We start from the raw sequence: 20,622 nt of genomic DNA, 5'->3' as shown, positions 1-20,622 counted from the left end.
GTTATCTTCACAGTACTTGTTATCTGAAATCAGTTCACTTTGCCATTGTTTGTGTCCACCCCACCACCACCACTGGATTGTAAAGTGTCCATGACAGGACCTTATTAGTTTTATTCACCATTGTAATGCCAACACCTACAACAGTGCCCTGACACATGGTAGATATTCAGAAAATATGTGTTGGATTTGTTGAAAGACCAAATGATAGAAAGAATTGATAGTTAATATTTTGTAAGAATTTTGTTATTAAATTCATCAAATTCTAGGCCAGTTTTTGATCTGTTGTGACAGTGTTCGATGTAGTTGCTGAAATGTGTTCATAAATCTCCAAGGCATAAATCTCAATAAGACCCCAAGGATCTTACGGGGCACTTGGGTGGCTCAGTCAGTGAAGTGTCTGCCTTCTGCTCAAGTCATGATCTCAGGGTCCTGGGATCCAGCCCCACGTTGTCGAGCTCCCTGCACGGTGGGGCATCTGCTTCTCCTTCTCCCTCTGCACCTCCCCTAGCTCATGCCCTCTCTCTGTCTCTCAAATAAATAAATAAAATCTTAAAAAGAAAAAGACCCTAACGAGCTTATATGAACAAACCCTCAGAGCATGTGTCGTCCTAAATACAGTGAACATCCAGTCAAACGTGATGGATTAAGCACGTCTTTATCTTTACTCCCCTCCTGAAGTGCCCCTAAAATGACAATAAAGGAATTTTTAAAAGGTATAAAGGCACAAGAACCAAAAGAATGAGAAGGGAGACAAGAGTAGAACTGAGACCTCAAGAACTTTTGGAAGGAGAAAGGCTGATTGAGGAGCCAGGAGAGTCGAGGAACCTGAAAATCAAGGGCCTGTTTGGGGATGTCATTGAAAGAAGCCAATTTGTACCGCACAGCCCTATAGGTTTCAGAATTTGGAGACAGGAGTTTGGGGTGTGGAAACACATGAATAACAGGGAAGAGAACTTAAAATAGGGTAATTGACTTCAAGTTTGGGAAATAAGCATTGGGATCCCCATGGCAGGTCACATCCTGTCTTCCGAAAGTTAGGGGATGTTCTGGGATGAAGGCTGAGCTGCTGGCTGCGTAAGCAGCTGCTCCATATTAGAACAAGAGGAAGAAGTGTTCTGGAGAGATCTCTCTAGAGAGAAACAAATGTACCTAATGGCTAAACTGCATGAAACGGAATATTTAGGAGACACTTTGTAAATTTATTGGAGAATTGAGACAAATTTGTGATAGAACCACAGAACTAAGCACATTAAAAAAAAAAGACAGGAATCGACTCCAGATCAAAACAAACAAACAAACAAAAACAGTGTACAAGCAACAAAACGTTCATTTTACCCTACCTGGGTTGTCAGTGAATAATACTTACATAGTAAGAAGAAAGTAAATATTAACTTTTTTTTTTTTGGATAGAAAGAGAGAGTGTGCAAGTGGGCCAGATAAGATCAGGACCCGAGCCGAAATCAAGAGTCAGTCGCTTAACCAACTGAGCCACCCAAGTGCCCCACATAAAATATTTTTTAAACAACATTGTGATATGATTACATTGAGGCAGTGAAAAAACAGAGGTGCTGGTTTAGTAAAGGCGTGCTGAACCCCCATCTTCTGGAACAGACAGTCAATAGAAAATAGTTAACATCTATGCCAAGCAATTGTGGTACAAGCACAGTTCTCAAAGTGTAGTTCACATTCTGTGAAGACAAAGCTATTTTTATATAATATTAAAATATCATTTGCCTTTCCACTGTGTTGACATTTACACTGATGGTGCAAAAGCCACAGTGGGTAAAACTGCTGGTGCTCTAGCAGCACGAATTAAGGCACGGGCAAAAACTGACTTGTGGTCATTGTGTTCCTCACCTCCATACTCACAGTTAAAAAAATTTCAGTTTCACTTAAAAATATCCTCAGTGAAGCAGTACGAATCATTACTTCTATTAAATCTCAACCTTGAGTCCATATCTTTTTAACATTCTGAGTGGTGAAATGGGAAGCAACATAAAGCATTTCTCCAGGATATGGAAGAGCACTTGTGTAATTTTTTGAGTTGAACTAAGCATTAAATGCATGGAACAATATTTTAACTTGAAAGAACAACTGACAAATTATGGTTATTCAGACTTGGGTACCTGGCAGATGTTTTCTCACAAATGAATGAAATAAACCTGTTGTTTCAAGTAAAAATAGCTGATACCCTTGTTGCCAATGAAAAAATTGGAGTTTTCAAGGAAAAATTAAAGTTTTGGAAAACTTGTATCCCCCATTGTGAATTTAGGGCTTCCCAATACTTAAAGATTTTTGATAAAATCAAATGATGGTATCAACACATTTTTTAAAATATTAAATAATAGGGGCGCCTGGGTGGCAGAACTGTTGGGCGTCTGCCTTCGGCTCAGGGCGTGATCCTGGCGTTGTGGGATCGGGCCCCACATCAGGCTCCTCTGCTATGAGCCTGCTTCTTCTTCTCCCACTCCCCCTGCTTGTGTTCCCTCTCTCGCTGGCTGTCTCTATCTCTGTCAAATAAATAAAAAAAAAAATTAAATAATAAAATGTGCCAACATTTGGAAAATCTGCATTACTCATTTCCCAGATTACCAATGCATGATATTACCCATTTAAAGTTCAAGATGAACAAAGGGTTTTAGTAGAGCAGAGTACAAAAGTTCATTGGTATGGTTTCAGATTTCACATTGCAACTTATGTTTAAGAAACTACTGCTAGGGGCGCCTGGGTGGCACAGTGGTTAAGCATCTGCCTTCGGCTCAGGGCGTGATCCCGTGATCCCGGCGTTGTGGGATCGAGCCCCACATCAGGCTCCTCCGCTATAAGCCTGCTTCTTCCTCTCCCACTCCCCCTGCTTGTGTTCCCTCTCTCGCTGGCTGTCTCTACCTCTGTCGAATAAATAAATAAAATCTTAAAAAAAAAAAAAAGAAACTACTGCTAGCTGAATGTTGATGTAGGACCAAACAGGAATAACCACATTACCTGAAAAGCCTATTGAAATATTCCTTTTTTCCAACTGAATGTATAAGGCCAGATTTTAAAATTTAGTTCAACCTAACCAACATAGTACAACAAATTGAAGGCAGGAACAAATATGAGAAATCTAGTGGTCTTCTGTTTAGCCAGCCATTACAGAGATTTGCAAGAAATGTAACAGAATGACACTCTCCTCACTACATTTTTTCAAAGAAAATACAGTTATTTTTCATAAAATTATTTCTATTAGCATGTTCATTATTGTTATTTAAAAAAGAATAAGAAATACTTATTTAAAACAGTTTTCATTTCTAATATGATAATTATAGATGTAACTCGCATAGACAAAACCTCTTTTGGGTCTCAATAGCTCTTAAGACTGTAAAAGGGTCCTGAGAACAAAAAGTATGAAAACTACTGGAGTAGTTAGAAATCTAGAAATTAGAAATCTAGAAGTAAAGAGATAGGAAACTGCTCTATTCTTTAATGTTATTTGACTTTTTCAGCACTGTACCTGTATTAATTTGATAACACAAATAGAAATAACTTTTTCAAAACAAATAAACAAATCTCTTCCCTTATATAAACATTATAAGGTTATCTCACTTCCTTAGTTAATGTTTTTCTTCTTTACCAAAATGAGAGTGGAAACATCTAGAGCAATTGGAAGCCGGAAGGCGATAAGTGGAATGATTCAAATGCCCAAACTCTCTGTCAGAAGCGTTTTTGTCCTACTCAGATGGCAGGATAGCTTCAGCCCGTCCCAAAAAACAATCAGTAACCTTCACTCTGACTTTAACACTGTGACCCACTCAGAAATAACGCACTGGTCAGGCTGCCTTCTCAAAAAGTATTAAAATGTATCCAGCTCCCCTCATGACTTTAGAGGATAAGGAGGAAAACACACTCTCTTCAAACGTCTCTCCATGTTAGGGAAGGCTTTCACAGAAGTGCCCTGCCCAAAGTGCGTGTTTTAGACCGCCAAACCCTCATGACACAGAACGACAGTGGTGCCAGACGTGATTCATGGCGCAGCAGAAATGAGTCAGTGATCTGGGAAAATAGGGCAGGTCCAAATGAAAAAGAAGGACCCGGCTTTCGTGCACTGAGGATAGCTTGCCAGATCTGCTGATTTGGCCGACTACCAAGCCTGGGAATGAAGACACTTGAAGAGACACATTTTTCAGATTTAACTGGATTTTTGGTTACTGCTGTTAGGTTACTATTTTATCAAAAATATGGCTTGGATAAATGTTATGACTCATTGCTTTAGCACATTAACGACTTCTAAATGTAATTTGAATGTGTTATTCTGACTCACCAGCAATAATGCTCATTAAAAGAACGATTACTCAGAGCATTTCTTAAGCCCTGCCCAGCCTTTCCAATGTCCCTATCCTACCTCCTATTCTTGCCTCTCCATGTTTGTTTCCTTTCCTGACCTATCTATCACTTATAATTATACAGTGGCTTGTACATTTGTTTAATATTTCTCTCCCTTACGAACAGTAAACACCACCGGACGGAGATAATCACGTTTGTTTCTTTTATCACTTGTTTATCTGGTTCCTAGCACAGTGTATGGCATATCAGAGCTGCTCCAAGAAATGTTTGCTGTATGGATGTTAAGTGAATGAATTCAAATTAGGATTATTAGAGACTCAAGCTTGTTTAGTTTTCAATTTTCAAGAAGGTTTGGAGGCTAAAAAAGAACTTTCCTTGAATTGCCTTTAACCAGCTTAGTCTAACACTGCCTGATCGCTGATGTGAAGGGTGTAGGGCCTAAAATAGACAGAAGTAGTATATTTACTTCGTGACATCCTTAGCTCTCTCCAAGCATTAGAGTGACTCTTCCCTAGGCAGAATGCATTGGACTCTGGAGTATATGGGACAGTAAGATAACAGTAGACGTTTTCTAACAAAACTCAAAATTACGTTAGATTTTGCAACACAATTCGGTGTTCTGTATGTCCTGTTTGCTGCTGAGTTAACAAGCTCAAGTGTTCATGACCAGTGGCTGTATTGCAATCATGGGGCTGTGGGAGTACAAGGGAGAGGATAAGACTCTACTTGAAATTTTATTAAAATTTACCGAGTTCTTCCACGTGGAAACTTCTTGGTAACTTAAGAGAAACATAAATAAGCACCTGGTTAATATCAAGTTATCAAGACCTAGCCAATTTTAAGAACAAAGTGAGGATTAATAAAATGAAAATGAAAACAATTCCTAAAATAATTTTTTAAAGAAGTAAATTACTTTGGATAGGGTTGACTGGAAACTTCTTATTGTCTCCTTCTAGAATTCTTACCTTTTCTTTTTCTCATACTACTTATTACTAAATTACTACATAATATACTTATTCATAAAATTTACTGTTTATCATCTATTTCCTTCACTTCAACTAGAATAGAATATGGCAGGAAACTGCTTTATTTACTAATGAATTTCAAGTGCCTTGAATAGTTCCAGAAGCATAGTGAGTGCTGAGTGAATTTTTGTTGAGTGAATGAACAAATGAACATATCAAATTTTTTAGTTTTGTTGATGCAATGTACTTGAATCTTTGTAATATTGTATATTTTAAAGTATAATTTTTTCTTTTCAGTTTACTATGTTAATCTTTCAGAATAAATTTTTCTATACAAACCACTTTGATGGTGTTGATTTTGTTTATCCCAAGAATTCAAGTTCGGCTTAACATTATAAAATCAATATTCTTTACCACATCAAAAGAATAAAAGGAAAAAATCATATAATGATCTCAGTAGACACAGAAAAATGTTTTATAACATTCAGCATCCACTCATGATTTAAAACAAATCTTAATCTTCCTAAAGAAAAGAAACCTACAACAAAATCTTATGTAAGAATGGAAAGTATTCCCTTTAAGATTCTAAATAAGACTAGAATACCCAGTGTCGCCATTTCTTTTCGACATTGTACTGGAGGGCTTAGCTAGTTCAATAAGTCATGAAAATGAAATATAAGATACAGGACTGGAAAGGAAGAACACCAAAATCTATAGAAAATCTCTAGAATGTAGCAAGATTGTTGGTTAGAAAAACCAATATTCAGGTGGGTGGGGGGATGGGGTAACTGGGTAATGGGCATTAAAGAGGGCACGTGATGTGATGAGTGCTGGGTGTTATACGCAAGTGATAAATTATTGAACGCTATATCTGAAACTAATGATGTGTTATATGTTGGCTAATTGAATTTAAATTTAAAAAATATATATACGAAAGTGGATTGCATTTCTCTATATAACAAGCATGGAATGTAATTTTTTTAAAAAGCTATCATTCATACAGTATGGAAATGAGGTACTTATGGATAAATCTAGCCAAAGAGTTGTAAGACTCAGAGAAAAAAATTATTTAGGCTTATTATTTAGGTAATCTACATAGATGGAGAAATATATTATGATCCTGAATATGAAACCTCAATATTTTATTTTTAAAAAAGACATTTATTTATTTTGGAGAGAGAGAGAGGGAGGGAATGAGTAAGGAGTAGGGGCAGAGGGAAAGGGAAAGAGAGAATCTCAGGGTGACTCCCTGCTGAGTACAGAGCCCAACTCGGGGCTCCATCTCACAACCCTGAGATCATGACCTGAGCTGAAACCAAGAGTCAGGTGAACAACTGACAGAGCCACCCAGGTGCCCCTAAACATTGTTGTATGTTTTATTTTATGTAAAAGGCAATTCCATGCCTAGGATGTTTATAATAAGATTGTTCATACTAGGAGAAAAAACTAGAAACAAACCAAATGTACATCAACGATACAGTCCCCTAACCTTACAGTGAGATGCTATATAGTGATGAGAATGTGTGAATTAGAGTTACATGCAACATCACGGATATAGTTTTTGGAGAAAAAAATTCAAGCAGCAGAAGAATATAAACATCATGATTCCACTTACATAAAAATTTTAAAATATGTAAATTTCACTAATATTTAAAAAAAACTTTTTATTATGGAAACTGTGAAACATACACAAAGTAGAGATACTGTATAATGAACCACCATCCACATATCCCTTAACTTCAATACCTTATCAACAAATGGTAAATGTATTTCTTTTATATTCTCCACTTTTCCCCACCTTGAATTATTTTAATGGAAGTCTAGGATTTTGTGTCATTTCACTTGTAAATACTTCCATACCAATATTGTTTAGGGACGTAAAAATATGTTGTAAAACTATGAAGAAAAAATGTTAAGAAAAATTTAAAGAGAAAACACAAGATTTGAGCTAGTGGTGACTTCTGAGAGGGGAGGAAGGGATTGGATTAGGAAGACAGCAGTCTTAAAAATAATGGTAATGTGGGCACACAGATATTTGTGCTATTATTCTTATCCCGTGAATACACACACACACACACACACACACACACACACACACACTCTTCAGTATCTATTCAAAATATGCTTTAGAAAATGGTTCAGACAATTCAGTCTGGTGATCCGTGTCCACTTTGGGAGTATATGTGAAGTCAAGAGACTGATTAAAGAATGCTGTTAGGCAATGGCAGGAACTTCTATAGAAGCCCTTGGAGAGCTTGACTTACAGCCTCTGGAGTCTGTGGGGGTACAGAGGCTTATACCCAATTCTTGCCTCAGAAACTCTTAAGGTGAAAAGATATTTAGTATTGCCCAAGAGGGAAGGACAAGAGAGAGGGCTTCAGTGGAAGCAGCCTAGATTTCCAAAGTTCACGGGGCAAAGATGTGGGATTTCCCATGGGCCGAGTGGATACCACAGAAACTAGCCCGGTGTTCCACCTCAAAACAGAACTCGCCTCAAAGAACCACCTACGAGGGTGAGGGGACTCCAACAGAGAGAGTGTAAGGAGTGTACTGTGGGAGTAAGAACTAAGGAGCAGGTACTAAAAAGTTGCCTGGAGATCGCAACGTCTGGGTCAAGGAACAGTGTGGGGAAGGGCCCTCCCGCTGAGGAAGTCTCCGAAGAAACTGCAAAAATTCTCAGCACAGCGGCAAACAGCAGTTTGTTAAAACACAGATGTTTGGGCCTCACTTTTAGAGATCCTGATTCAGTAGATATAAGGTGGAGCCTGCAAATCTGCATATTCACCAAGGTGCCAGATGATGCTTACCAGCTGGTCCAGGAACACACTTTGAGCAGCAGATTCTAGGAGGCACTCAAAAGGAAGACCCTGCCCCCTCTCTGGACTGATTTCAAACCACTTCCTCCTCACTCTATGTTCTGGTGACGTCAGTCCCTTCAATTCCTAAAGTCAACAATGGTCTTGCAGTCTTAAGAGCTTCAAATTTGCTATTCCCTCACCCTGACACAATTTTCCCTAAGCCCCACTTTGCTGGGGTAACTCCTAGGGATCTTTTATTCCTCAGCTTAAATACCACTTTTTAAGAAAACCTTCCCCAGCCTACCTACAAGGTTTGGTGTCTTTACTATATGCACCCTCTTCTATCACATTTATCACAATTTTACTTACATAATAACTTGGGGAATTTTTGTTTATTGTCTATGTTCCTTACTAGACCCTAAGCTTCACGAAGGCAGGAATTTTTTTCTTGTTGTTGCTGTTTTAATCTTAGTGCCTATAACAATACATGGCACATAGTAGGCATTTACTATTGGTTGGATAAATGAATGAATGAAGGCATCTAGATTTTCCCAAAAGGTAGAAGAAAAAGCCCCTAAATAATCTAATATTTCAAAATATTTGTATAATATTTTAAACTATCGTATCTAATTTTTTATAATTATATTCTTATAGTTACCCTGTGCCATTTCAAATATCCTTTGTCTTTGTAACTAATTTATTTCCTGAGCATGTCATTTGCAGGCTACTGTCCAGAAGTAACAATAGCAAAACTAAACAGCCAAAGCAGGCACTGATGCCTATAAAGGGTAAATTTGGTTCGCTTCAGAAGGTTGCGTACAAGCAAACATACTTAGTGTGACCCAGCTGCACATTCCTGGGAAAAGAATTTGAAGGCAGGATACAAAAAGGGATCACAGCCATTTGCCGTGAATTCCTTCAGACTCTTTCCTCTGTGGGTAATGCATGAATATATTTCATTTTCTAAGGCACCTCTTTCAGCGAAGCTACGTCCAAGATGAACAAACTTTTCCAAAACGCTGCCTTCAGCGATGTAGGATCTCCCCTCTACAACACAAAGCAATTTCTGCCCGATTAACTTGGAAATCAACAAATACGCCAAAAACGATTTTTCAATTTGCTAAACCCGAGTTACAAGAGCATGGAGAGCATACTGGTTACACAGAGGGGCGACCAGATACAAGGGGAGCCCTCGGTTGCCAAGTTCACTTATTACATTTTCTTGCAAAAACAGTGAAAAGGATACTTTTCTGATGGACTGCCACGTTCCTATGTGGCAAACCAAAATGTCTCATTATTATTTTAATGCATTTGTAAGGTATTCTCTGGATCAAAATCTGTGCTCCTGGGTTCTGTGGAGATGCCTTAGGGAGTTTCAGGCTTCTTCCACCCCAATGCTCTTCAATCTCAAAGGCTCTAATTTTATCCTTAAAAAGTGGGTGTGTGGGTGGGGCGCCTGGGTGGTACAGCGGTTAAGCGTCTGCCTTTGGCTCAGGGTGTGATCCCGGCGTTATGGGATCGAGCCCCACATCAGGCTCCTCCGCTATGAGCCTGCTTCTTCCTCTCCCACTCCCCCTGCTTGTGTTCCCTCTCTCGCTGGCTGTCTCTGTCAAATAAATAAATAAAATCTTTTTTAAAAAAAGTGTGTGTGTGTGTGTGTTGGCATAACATGTAACAGATTCATTGCCAGGAGAAAACTGGGAGGAGGAGTTACTGCTAAAAGAATGCTGGAGAACACTACTCCTCTCTGGCACTAGTAGAAGTTAGTTCCAAGTGTTACCTGTTTATATATAGTCCCTTTGTAATTACAGAGATATTGTGTCCAGATTTCCCAGTGTCCAGGTCATTCCTTGGAATGTCTCCAGTTCCACTACCCTCTCATTTGACCTTCAGCCCTGCTTTACCAACTGCCTATTGGATATCGTCCCTCGGTCCCCTCAGACTCAAACCATCAACCTCCTCTGTAAGTCAGTCACTCTTCCGCTTTCTTAGTCCTTGCCAGTGACCCCACTATTCTCTCAGGTACCCAGCTTCAAACATGTGGATTAACGTTTTTTACTCATCCTTCCTATCCAGTCAGCCACCAAGTTTGGCTTGATTTTTTTTCTTCTAAATCTTACTCGCAGCTTTTCTCTGCTTTCCCACTGCCCCCATTCAAATCCGATCAGAGCATCTGACGCCCAGGATAGCTTCCACAGCTTCCTCAGCTTCCTCAGCAGCCTACTCGCTTCATTCTTTTCAAGTCTATCTCATCCTTCCAGACTAATTCTACTTAAATGCTCCCTTTCATCTTGGTGCTTCCCTATACACAACCTTATAAATGGTTTCCAGGTGGCTTTGAAACCAAGTCTCAACTATTCTGTTTTGCTTTCAAGGCTCAGCAAAATCATCTGGTTCTACTATCTTTTCAGGTTAGGTCAGTCTCCTCCCTGTCATATAAAAATAGTACTCTTCCAGCATCTGTGCCTTTATATGAGCATGTTAAATTGACCTGGCCTAAAAGGACCCATCCCTCTGCCTACTTCTTCAATCTATTCTCTCGTCTTTGCTCACCTGTTACCCCACGTCCTTCACATAGCCAAGTACATGCAGTTCCTTGAAAACACTTGTCTTTAGACCTTTGCATTAGCTTCCTCCTCCACCCTTGGTCTCTTCAAACTAAAGGCACCTCTTTGTGAATGCTTCCTTTCTCCTGTACTCTAGGCAAAATAACCACGTCTTCCTTTGAGCCACGGATGTGTTCTATACATACTTCTGTTGTAGCCTTTATCATACAATATTGCAACATTTTGATTATATGCCTGCCTGATTGCTCTTTTAGATTGTGAGCTACCCTCTCAGAATAGTTTTAGACTTGGTTTCAAAACAAGGTCCCTGATCTCCAATAGCTCACAGTTGTCCTGTACTCCCAGTGAGTCACTTTAGTAATTCAATAGGTATTTGTTGAATGAATGAATGAATGAATGAATGAGTAGATTTCTTCCTAAATCCTCTCACTCCTTCTCATCCTACATGTGTGAAGCCTTCTTTGATCTTTCTAGTCCTCCATCCCTTCTCTGAAGCCTGATAGTTCTTTTGGTTTTGTACTATACAAATTTAGATTTTTTTAAAAGAGAATCACAAGCTCCTTGAGGGCAGGGACACATCCTATATTGTCTCTGTTATTGTAATAATCAAAGTGCAGAGCACAAAGTAAAAATATATTTGCTGTCCAATTAATTAGAGTTATGTAAACTCTGGACTTAGGATAATAATGACAGCTAATAGAAAATTCTCAACTTTTTGTAATATAATTGCTGCCATAAATTAAGTACTGATTCATTCAGAAATTATTTAGTGAATACCTAGGAATTTCCTGGCACCAAACCAGTGGTTGGAATACAGGCATGAATTCTGTCAGCAAAGAAATTCTTCCAGGTAAAATTAGTATTGCTACACAGAAGCTGTGTACATTTTTTTCACTTTTAAATTTGTAATTGGTTGATTAAGTAGTTTCTGAGTGACCACTAGATGACTTTGTTTTGGGGGGGAGTGGGTATTTTATAATTCTTCCTGGCTGATTTTTCTCACGGGAACACTGAATTCTTTTTTGTATCTGAGATTGTCACAGTCAAGAAATGGGGAGAATCAGTCCTGAATAATCTGGTCTGGTTTTTGTGGGTTTTTTGTGTCCATTCTATGTTCAGAAATTAGTCGGTTGGACAAAACTAATCTAAGTAAGTTGTGTTTGTACTATAACTTGAGTACTTACCAGCTTACTTAGACTGACCAGATGTCACTGAATGATTTCCATCATGGTGCTGTGATGACATCTCACCAGCATTACCAACCAGACTCCTAGAGAGTGTCATCAGGCATACTTAGAACAGAAGGGTGAATACTGCCCTGTGTCATACAGTTTCAACCCTTTGTCATAGCTTAGGCCAAATGATTCACTCCTGATTTAAATTGAAGTTGAGTTTCTTGTTTTTCTGTTTCTTTATGCATTAGTTTACCTAACATTTCTTAATGACTACTATGGGCCAGAAAGATACAAAAGAGATACAAAGGTGTTCAAGATACAAAGGAGAATCCCTGCCCTCAACGAGCTCATTTGGATAACTGGATAGTAGCGTATATGTCATTGTAGAAATAATATTTAACATTGCGTTATGTTGCCTTTGAAAAGCAAAATTCAGTATATGAATATGTCTTTGGGCTAGAATCTCTTGAATTAATAAGCAAATATAAATAAAGCTATTTTTATTAATACTATTACTGTCCTATAATATGAATAATGTGTGAGAAAAAGACAAGGCCCTGTTTACACACCTACAATAAATGTTAAATAGTAATAAAATCATTCTACTAGTAAATATATGGTTAAGAAGGCAAAGTGATTGTTACAGGACTCTAAATACCAGTAATTCTCTACAAAAGCAACACACTTAAAGCACTTTATTCACATATTATTGCACTGTAATATTAGAGTTTACAAATGTCACCCTGGGGCTGAGGCCAGATCCAGCTTTGTGGGGCCTGAAGCTCATAAATGTGGAAGGGCCCCTTAAAAAATGAAATGAAACAAGACCACAAAATTAGGCATAGCTTATGCAAATGAGGAGCCCTGAAGCTTAAGCTTCATTTGCTTCAAAGAAAAGCTAGCTCATAGGCACATAAAAGATTAATATCCTCTCTACTCATTAGCCATATTAGGGAAAGACTTGGGCATTAGGGAGAATAGTATTCATTAAGCTGTTATGAAAAAGTTGATAATAAATACAATATATGTAAAATGAATCTTAAAATTGATCTTACTTAGCTACAACATAATTCTATCTTTATTCTATTAGTCTTTTTTTTTTTTAAAGATTTTATTTATTTATTCGACAGAGATAAGAGACAGCCAGAGAGAGAGGGAACACAAGCAGGGGGAGTGGGAGAGGAAGAAGCAGACTCATAGCAGAGGAGCCTGATGTGGGGCTCGGATCTCAGAACACCGGGATCACGCCCTGAGCCGAAGGCAGACGCTTAACCGCTGTGCCACCCAGGCGCCCCTCTATTAGTCTTTAATCTATCATTTGGCTTTCTTTAAAATTGAAAAAAATATCTCAAGTATTCATTGAGTATAGGTCCTAAATACGTTCTTGTTCTAAGCTTCAGGCTGCAGACCTGTGCTGTCCAATATCTTAGTCACTGGCCACATGTGGTATTGGGCACTTGAAATGTGGCTGGTGCAACCCAGGACCTGAATTTCAAATTATATTTAATTTTAATTAAATTTAAAAACTGATAATTCTGCTGTTATGAAATTTTGAAGTATGTTTGGAGCAACTTGAGTACGTTAAGCTACTTTTTCAACTGTAAATGTTATGAAATCTAAATGCAGATTAAGTATTTCCAAGGAAAATTTGGTCAAATTGAGATGTACTGTTGTAAGAGCAGAATTCACCCTGGATATCTTGTTAATAATTTTTATATTGATTACCTGTTGAAACGATAATCTCTTAATATGTTGATAAAAAATACACATTTAAGAAGTTTATTTCACCCAGTTCTTTTTACTTTTTGAAAATGTGAGTACTTGAAAAATTTTAATTGCATGATATGGCTAATATTATATTTCTCTTGGAGAGTGCTACCTTAGACTCTGACTTTTTCTCAAAAGGAGTATATAATTTTTGAAACCAGATACTTAAAACACAAAGTTAAGAGGATCAGGTAGATGGAAAGCAATTACCAAACATTACTAATGGGATATTTTTTACCTTACTTGAGGTGGTGGAATTCCTACCACTATGCAATCCAACTGTACTCTGGTTCCTTCTGGAACTTCTCTGCTCCGTAACTTTTGAGTGAACCGAGGAGGTTGCCCCAGAGGTTCTTCATAGTACAGAGATGAAGGTGAAGACCCGGGGGTAGTGTCTCCACCAGCTGCCTCACTGGCAGCCTGCTCAGCTTCGCGCCTCTTAGCTTCCTGCCTTTCAAGGGCGTGATTCACTTCATTATCCCTAGTATCTGCAGGGATAGGGATGGGAACAGAAGATCTTTCTCTTCTTTCTGAGATATCTGACAAACTGGAGCTATTTTCCTGAGTAAGTTTGTTTTGAGATTCCAATTTACTCTTGTGGTTTTTGCAGGCACGAGGTCTAATCCTTTTGGAGCTATGGGCTTTGAAAAGGGAGGACAGCTCTTCAATGAAATCGGCAGCCTTATTTAAGAATACTTTTTTGGACTGGGTTTCAGAACTATACTGTGGTCTTTTTGTCTCCTGGGGGCTCTCTTTAGAGCTGGTAGGACCTCGAGAATTATCCTGACAGAAGTTGGGGTCAAAACTTGATTTAGGTGAGTGTTTCATTTGATCAGATGAAAGACGTTTTCTAGCTTGAGCTTCATCTGCTTTCTCTAACGGATCGTGATTGATGGCCAGTCTTGCCAGATTGACACTTTCATCTAATTCTTCTTGGCTCAGGAAGGCCGAAAGATCTGGAAGGTCATCTTGGCCTCCTCCCCCTTCAGCAGCTCCAGAGGGATTGCCAAATTGACAAGGGTTGGAAGAAGGTTCTGCTCGACTCCTCTCATTGTTTCCCCGATGTCTCGTTTCTGCTAAATAGCTCTCTCTTAGAAGCTGAGATATGGAAGTAGAAGCTTCTATGCTGTCGTCTTGCATGCTGTCACAAAATAATAACAATAGAAAAAGTTGGGTCATTTCTAAAGAATAACAGATCTATAAGCATGATGCATTTTTAAGAACTTAAAGTTTGAAATTTAAAAATTGCCTAATCTTGATACTTCTACAAATTTACATTGAAGACTTACAGATTAACCTCAAATTGTAAAATGAAGAGGAACTGAATGAGATTGCCCTGAAATATAAAATAAAAACATGGGTGATAACCACTCTACTAAGTTCTTTAATACATGTTCAATAGTGAAAGCTATGATGTAACTTCAAGCGATATGAAATGCAATTTCTAAGCATAATTTTGATAATATCAATAAAGGGCTTTTAGTTATAAAGACCTTTCATACACAGAGATTTGCTGTCCATGCTCTCCCCTTTACCTTGAATGCAATGAAATAATAGAAATTAAAAGATACTGATGATAGCATTTTTCATTTCATTCATAAAAAGGCCTATATAAACTGAGATTATCTCCTATGGTTTCAAGACTTTTTCTTTTTTTTTTTTAAATCAATAAGAACACATTTATTTCTAGAAAAATTGTCACAGGTATGAGGATATTCAACATAGCATTACTTCAAGACTTTTTCATTCAGCTTCACCCATACTGGTTTCTTATTATTTCTGAAATATTCTGAAGTCACATTTGAAATGCTTCAGAACATTTGTACTTGCTGTTGCCTGTACCTGGAACGCTCTTTCTGACAATGCTATGTGACTCATTTCTCATTTCCTTCAATTATCCGTCCACCTATTCTCTCCTTGGTGGTTCCTTCTTTATGGCCCAACATAAGACGGCAATCCCCTTCCAGCCTATCCTTTTTACCCAATTTGGTTTTCTCAGTACCACTCATCTCCACGAGGAATATCTGGCATGTACATTTTTAGCAACTTTCATTTTCCTCCCACTAAAATATAACTTCCACCAATGCAAGGACTTTGATACCAATAAATAATTGTTAAACTAATGAATAAATTCTTCTTTGAAATGGAAAAAAAATATACTGACAACATAATCTCATTTAGTTACCAAAAACATCAATTTGATTCAGCTCATGAAAATAAATAATGCTTTTGGTTTTTGACTAGAGACAAGTCGTTCAGATTCAACGTTGTTTATAGGTTCAATCTGCTCTTGAAAAGTGTAATGATTCAACCTTTTCAAATAAGGTATAATTAATTTAAATTCTACGAAAATATGAGTTAGAGCCTAGATTTTTAAAAATCCCTTGCATTAACATCGGTGAAGAGGGGATATAGGAGACAGGGAAATGAGGTTCAAGACAGGATATCCCTATACCGTATTTCACTGGATACCCTTTCCTGACTTTTGAGTGTTAATTATATGAGGATATTACTGATTCCAAAAATAAATAATTTTTAAAATACTAAGAAAATATTATAGTAACTTTAGTTCAAAGTCCCCCTGAACTAGGGAATACAAAGCAACTTTGTATTATTAACATTTTATCATTTAGTCACACATTTTCGGAGGGATGGCAAACTCCTGACCTGTAGTCTGTTACCTCTCTCTCTTTCTTTAGAAGGTACAGCTAACAGAGTACAGTGCCCTTCCCATGGATCTTGACTTTCTAAACACTGTACTCCTTCAGTCACCACCAATCAATCAGAGGTGGTAATAGAGATGAAAACTGTTTGCCATTCTTGGCTACTATGTGCTAGGCCTTGTGCTGGGAAGATGGAGAGGAAAGTGATCTAAATCTTTTTAGGCTTTATGATTCTATGACAAAACTTGTTTCCGTTCGTTCCTTTCCTTTCCCTTATATGACAGCCTTACTCACATCACAAAGAAGGCTTCCTAGGAACAGCTCGAATTCTTGAGCTTTTAGAGTGCTATCCAAAGCTAACCTCTAAATTGTCAAAGTAAGCAGTCACCTTGAGAGGGCAGTTAGAGATGGCTGAAACGATCACCCACAGCCACATATTTTTCCACATGCTTGTTACAGCCTGAAATTGCCACCCACTGGAGTCTTTTGTTTGGGTGAAGTCTATTGTGCCTTAAAGATGAACTGAGAATGCAAAGGTGTTGGATGAGTGCAACGACTTATCTACAAGGATATTCATCACAGTATAGATGATAGTATTAAAACGTTGGAACCATGTTCAATAAGAAATTAGTTAATTAAGTTATAATATACTCATTAAATAGAGCTATCCGGCTATTTTAAATTTGGTAGGATTGTAAATGATATCCAGAGTAGTATATGAAAGTGTAACTGATATATCAATTGAAAATTTGTCTCGTGTGCATTAACTATACAGAAGAAGAGTTAAAGATATGTGCAATAAGGTGCAAAATGCTGTTTTAAAATGTAATTAATAAACTGATGAAAAATTCTTCTCATTTATAAATCAACTATTTCATTAGCTTCATTTGAATTTCTTTTCTTTTTTTTTTAAATTTTATTTCTTTATTTGACACAGAGAGAGAGACAGCCAGCGAGAGAGGGAACACAGGCAGGGGGAGTGAGAGAGGAAGAAGCAGGCTCCCAGTGGAGGAGCCTGATGTGGGGCTAGATCCCAGGACTCCGGGATCACGCCCCGAGTGGAAGGCAGACGCTTAACGACTGAGCCACCCAGGCGCCTCTTCATTTGAACGTCTGCATATACAGTTGACCCTTGAACAATGAGGGAGTTAGGAGTGCCAGCCCTTATACAGTCAAAAACCTACATATAAATTTTGATTTTCCCAAAACTTAACTATTTTTTTTTAAGATTTTTTATTTATTTATTTGCCAGAGATAGAGGGAACACAAGCAGGGGGAGTGGGAGAGGAAGAAGCAGCCTTCCAGCGAAGGAGCCCGACACGGGGCTCGATCCCAGAACGCGGGGATCACACCCTGAGCTGAAGACAGCCACTTAACGATTGAGCCAAGCAGGCGCCCCTCCCAAAACTTAACTATTAATAGCCTGTAATAGACCGGAAGCCTTTCCTACAGCATAAAGTGTCAATTGAAACATATTTTGTATGTTATATGTATTACATAATGCACTCTCACAATAAAGTAAGCTAGAAAAAAGACGATGTTTTAAGAAAATCATAAGGATGAGAAAATACATTTACAGCACTGTACTGTATTTTTTAAAAAATCTAAAATAAGCCATGTATAAGTGGACCCACACACAGTTCAAACTCCTGTTGTTCAAGGGCCAACTGNTATTGACCGGAAGCCTTTCGTACAGCATAAAGTGTCAATTGAAACATATTTTGTATGTTATATGTATTACATAATGCACTCTCACAATAAAGTAAGCTAGAAAAAAGACGATGTTTTAAGAAAATCATAAGGATGAGAAAATACATTTACAGCACTGTACTGTATTTTTTAAAAAATCTAAAATAAGCCATGTATAAGTGGACCCACACACAGTTCAAACTCCTGTTGTTCAAGGGCCAACTGTATTTAAATGTAAGGGGAAAAATCAAGTAATTTATAAATCAGAATGGCCTTCTATTAGTTAAACATTACTGTATATTGTGTTTTAATGTAACTTCGTCTCTAACTCTGTGCTGTAAGATGGCTTTTATCTTGAGANAATGTTTTAAGAAAATCATAAGGATGAGAAAATGCATTTACAGCACTGTACTGTATTTTTTTAAAAATCTAAAATAAGCCATGTATAAGTGGACCCACACACAGTTCAAACTCCTGTTGTTCAAGGGCCAACTGTATTTAAATGTAAGGGGAAAAATCAAGTAATTTATAAATCAGAATGGCCTTCTATTAGTTAAACATTACTGTATATTGTGTTTTAATGTAACTTCGTCTCTAACTCTGTGCTGTAAGATGGCTTTTATCTTGAGACAACATGAAATGAGCATTATTGGCCTTGGAATCAGAACGTTTTTCAAATTCTGGTTTTATGAACTCTTAGCAGTCGTGTGACTTTGAGGAAATTACTTACTTTTCTGAGTTTTGGATTCCTCATCTCTAAAACATGGGTAATATCTAATATCTAGGAAAGTGAGGATTAATAACATCATTGAATGCAAAGCCCTTAAAACAGGGCCAGACCCTGTAATGGACACTCAAATGATGTTAGTTAAAAACAATATTTAGAGGCGCCTGGGTGGCTCAGTCAGTTAAGTATCTGCCTTTGGCTCAGGTTGTGATCTGGGATTGAGCCCTGAATCGGGCTCTCTGCTCAGAGGGAAGTCTGCTTCTCTCTCTTTCTCTCTCTCCCTCTGCCCCTTTCCCTGCTCATTCTCTCTCTTTCTCTCAAATAAATAAAATCTTTAAAAAAAAAACCCCAACAATATTTAGGTAAAGGTGATGTTAATGTTGAAAAACTTTTGAGAACTTTATATTTATGGTGGAAATAGGAAAGAAAATACTCGTAAAAAGTAATCACAGCTCTCTGTAACCATTTTTTCTTTTTTAAAGAAAAGAAGCCAGTTGAGGTATAAAGGGTGCCTGTTCTGATGCTTACGGTTATATGAAATTATTATGATAACAAAACTTTCAAGTATTCGAAATAAAGAATTGCTTTAATGTTTTAATTTAATTAATGTTTAATTAATTTATTTAACGTTCTTTAATGTAGTGTTTATTACCTAAAACTCTGGAGTTAGATAGATGTGGTTCATATCCCAGTTCTGACACTTTCTGGCTGTATAAACTCACAAAGTCACTTAACCTCTATCAGGCTCAGCTTACATGTCTACAAAACAGGAATAATAACACTAGCCATCTCATAGACTGAAGTGATGATTAAATGTGCTTGGCATTTAGTCAATGTTCAGTAAATGATAGTTGCTGCTGTTATGATTATGATTATGATTATTCAACAACTATAGTGACATACCATGATAAGAAATGGAAGTAGAGCTAGGGACGTGCTTGATCCTAGGACAAACTTTGAAGAGCAGCTGAGCTCCAGATTTGTAGTTAATTCAGCACCATCTATACTCTATTGAAATACATGTAGTCTCATGAATGAACTGTGCTGCTTGCAGATCTTCGTATATATTTTCTTTGCTTTGGTAGCTCCCTGTCCCCACCTCCCTTCACTACCTTACTGGGCCAAGTTCTACATGGTCTTCAGTTCTTAGCTGAGACATCGCTGTGGGATTTCTTCTTTGTTCTGGGGTAGGTACTTCTGCAATGGGCTCCCAGAGCTCTCTGTCCTTATCTCCAAACACAGCAGTTGTTACAACATAGTAAATCTGCCTATTTACTTTTCTGTCTACCTCACTTCATTTTTGTACACCATCATCTCTGTGCACCCACAACACATAGAAGGGGATCAACAAATATCTGTTGAATTCTTTTGTTCGTTAGAATTTCCTGCTAAATCTATCATTGTTTATGTTTTATTCTAATTGCAGGATAAAGTAAGACAGATAAATAGAAATCATATTTACAAAGAAAACATAGAAAAAAGAAAAATATAAACTGGTAAAAGCAGTAATGACTTCAAGGTGACTTTCAAATGAAAATTTATTTATGGTGGATAAAATTACTGGAATTATGCTTTTCTTTCATACCAGAAGTATCAAAGAACATCTGATTATAATCAGAAACCTGGGTTTGAATCACACCTCCAACACTAAATAACTGTTATCTTGAAGAAGTCATTTAATGCATCTGAATCTCAATTATTCTCGTCTTTCCAGTGGGATAATAACAATTCTATTTCAGGAGGTTCTCAGATGAAAATGCATATATAAATTGTTAAGCTGATAAATACTACCTATAATAGGAAATAAGAAAATATATCATTTTCTCTTTCAAGCATTAATGTTAAAACTATCTGTTATAAAATTTGTACTTTTAAAAAGCCCCAGTGCTATTATGGATAATGTAGCTCTCATTTATTCATCCAATAAATATCTATTGAGCATCTACTATGT

At 37.5% G+C, this 20,622-nt stretch overlaps 1 protein-coding gene across 4 annotated transcripts in view; it reads right to left on the bottom strand.

The window, feature by feature from the left end:
- MYPN (myopalladin) overlaps positions 1 to 20,622 on the bottom strand; it is a 107,512-nt gene that overhangs the window by 63,588 nt on the left and 23,302 nt on the right. For 3 of the 4 annotated variants that reach the window (XM_019807922.2, XM_019807928.2, XM_011234409.3), the window contains exon 2: positions 13,831 to 14,733. In XM_019807922.2, coding sequence (XP_019663481.2) covers positions 13,831 to 14,732 — 902 coding nt within the window. In that variant the 5' untranslated portion in view covers position 14,733. Of the gene's footprint in view, positions 1 to 7,876; positions 8,099 to 13,830; positions 14,734 to 20,622 lie in introns of those variants that run through there. The other variant, XM_034662599.1, reaches the window with a different exon arrangement.

This window comes from Ailuropoda melanoleuca, chromosome 6 (genome assembly GCF_002007445.2).
Source record: "Ailuropoda melanoleuca isolate Jingjing chromosome 6, ASM200744v2, whole genome shotgun sequence".
In the NCBI taxonomy this organism is placed as follows: domain Eukaryota; kingdom Metazoa; phylum Chordata; class Mammalia; order Carnivora; family Ursidae; genus Ailuropoda; species Ailuropoda melanoleuca.
This window is presented reverse-complemented; position numbering and strand designations above follow the sequence as displayed.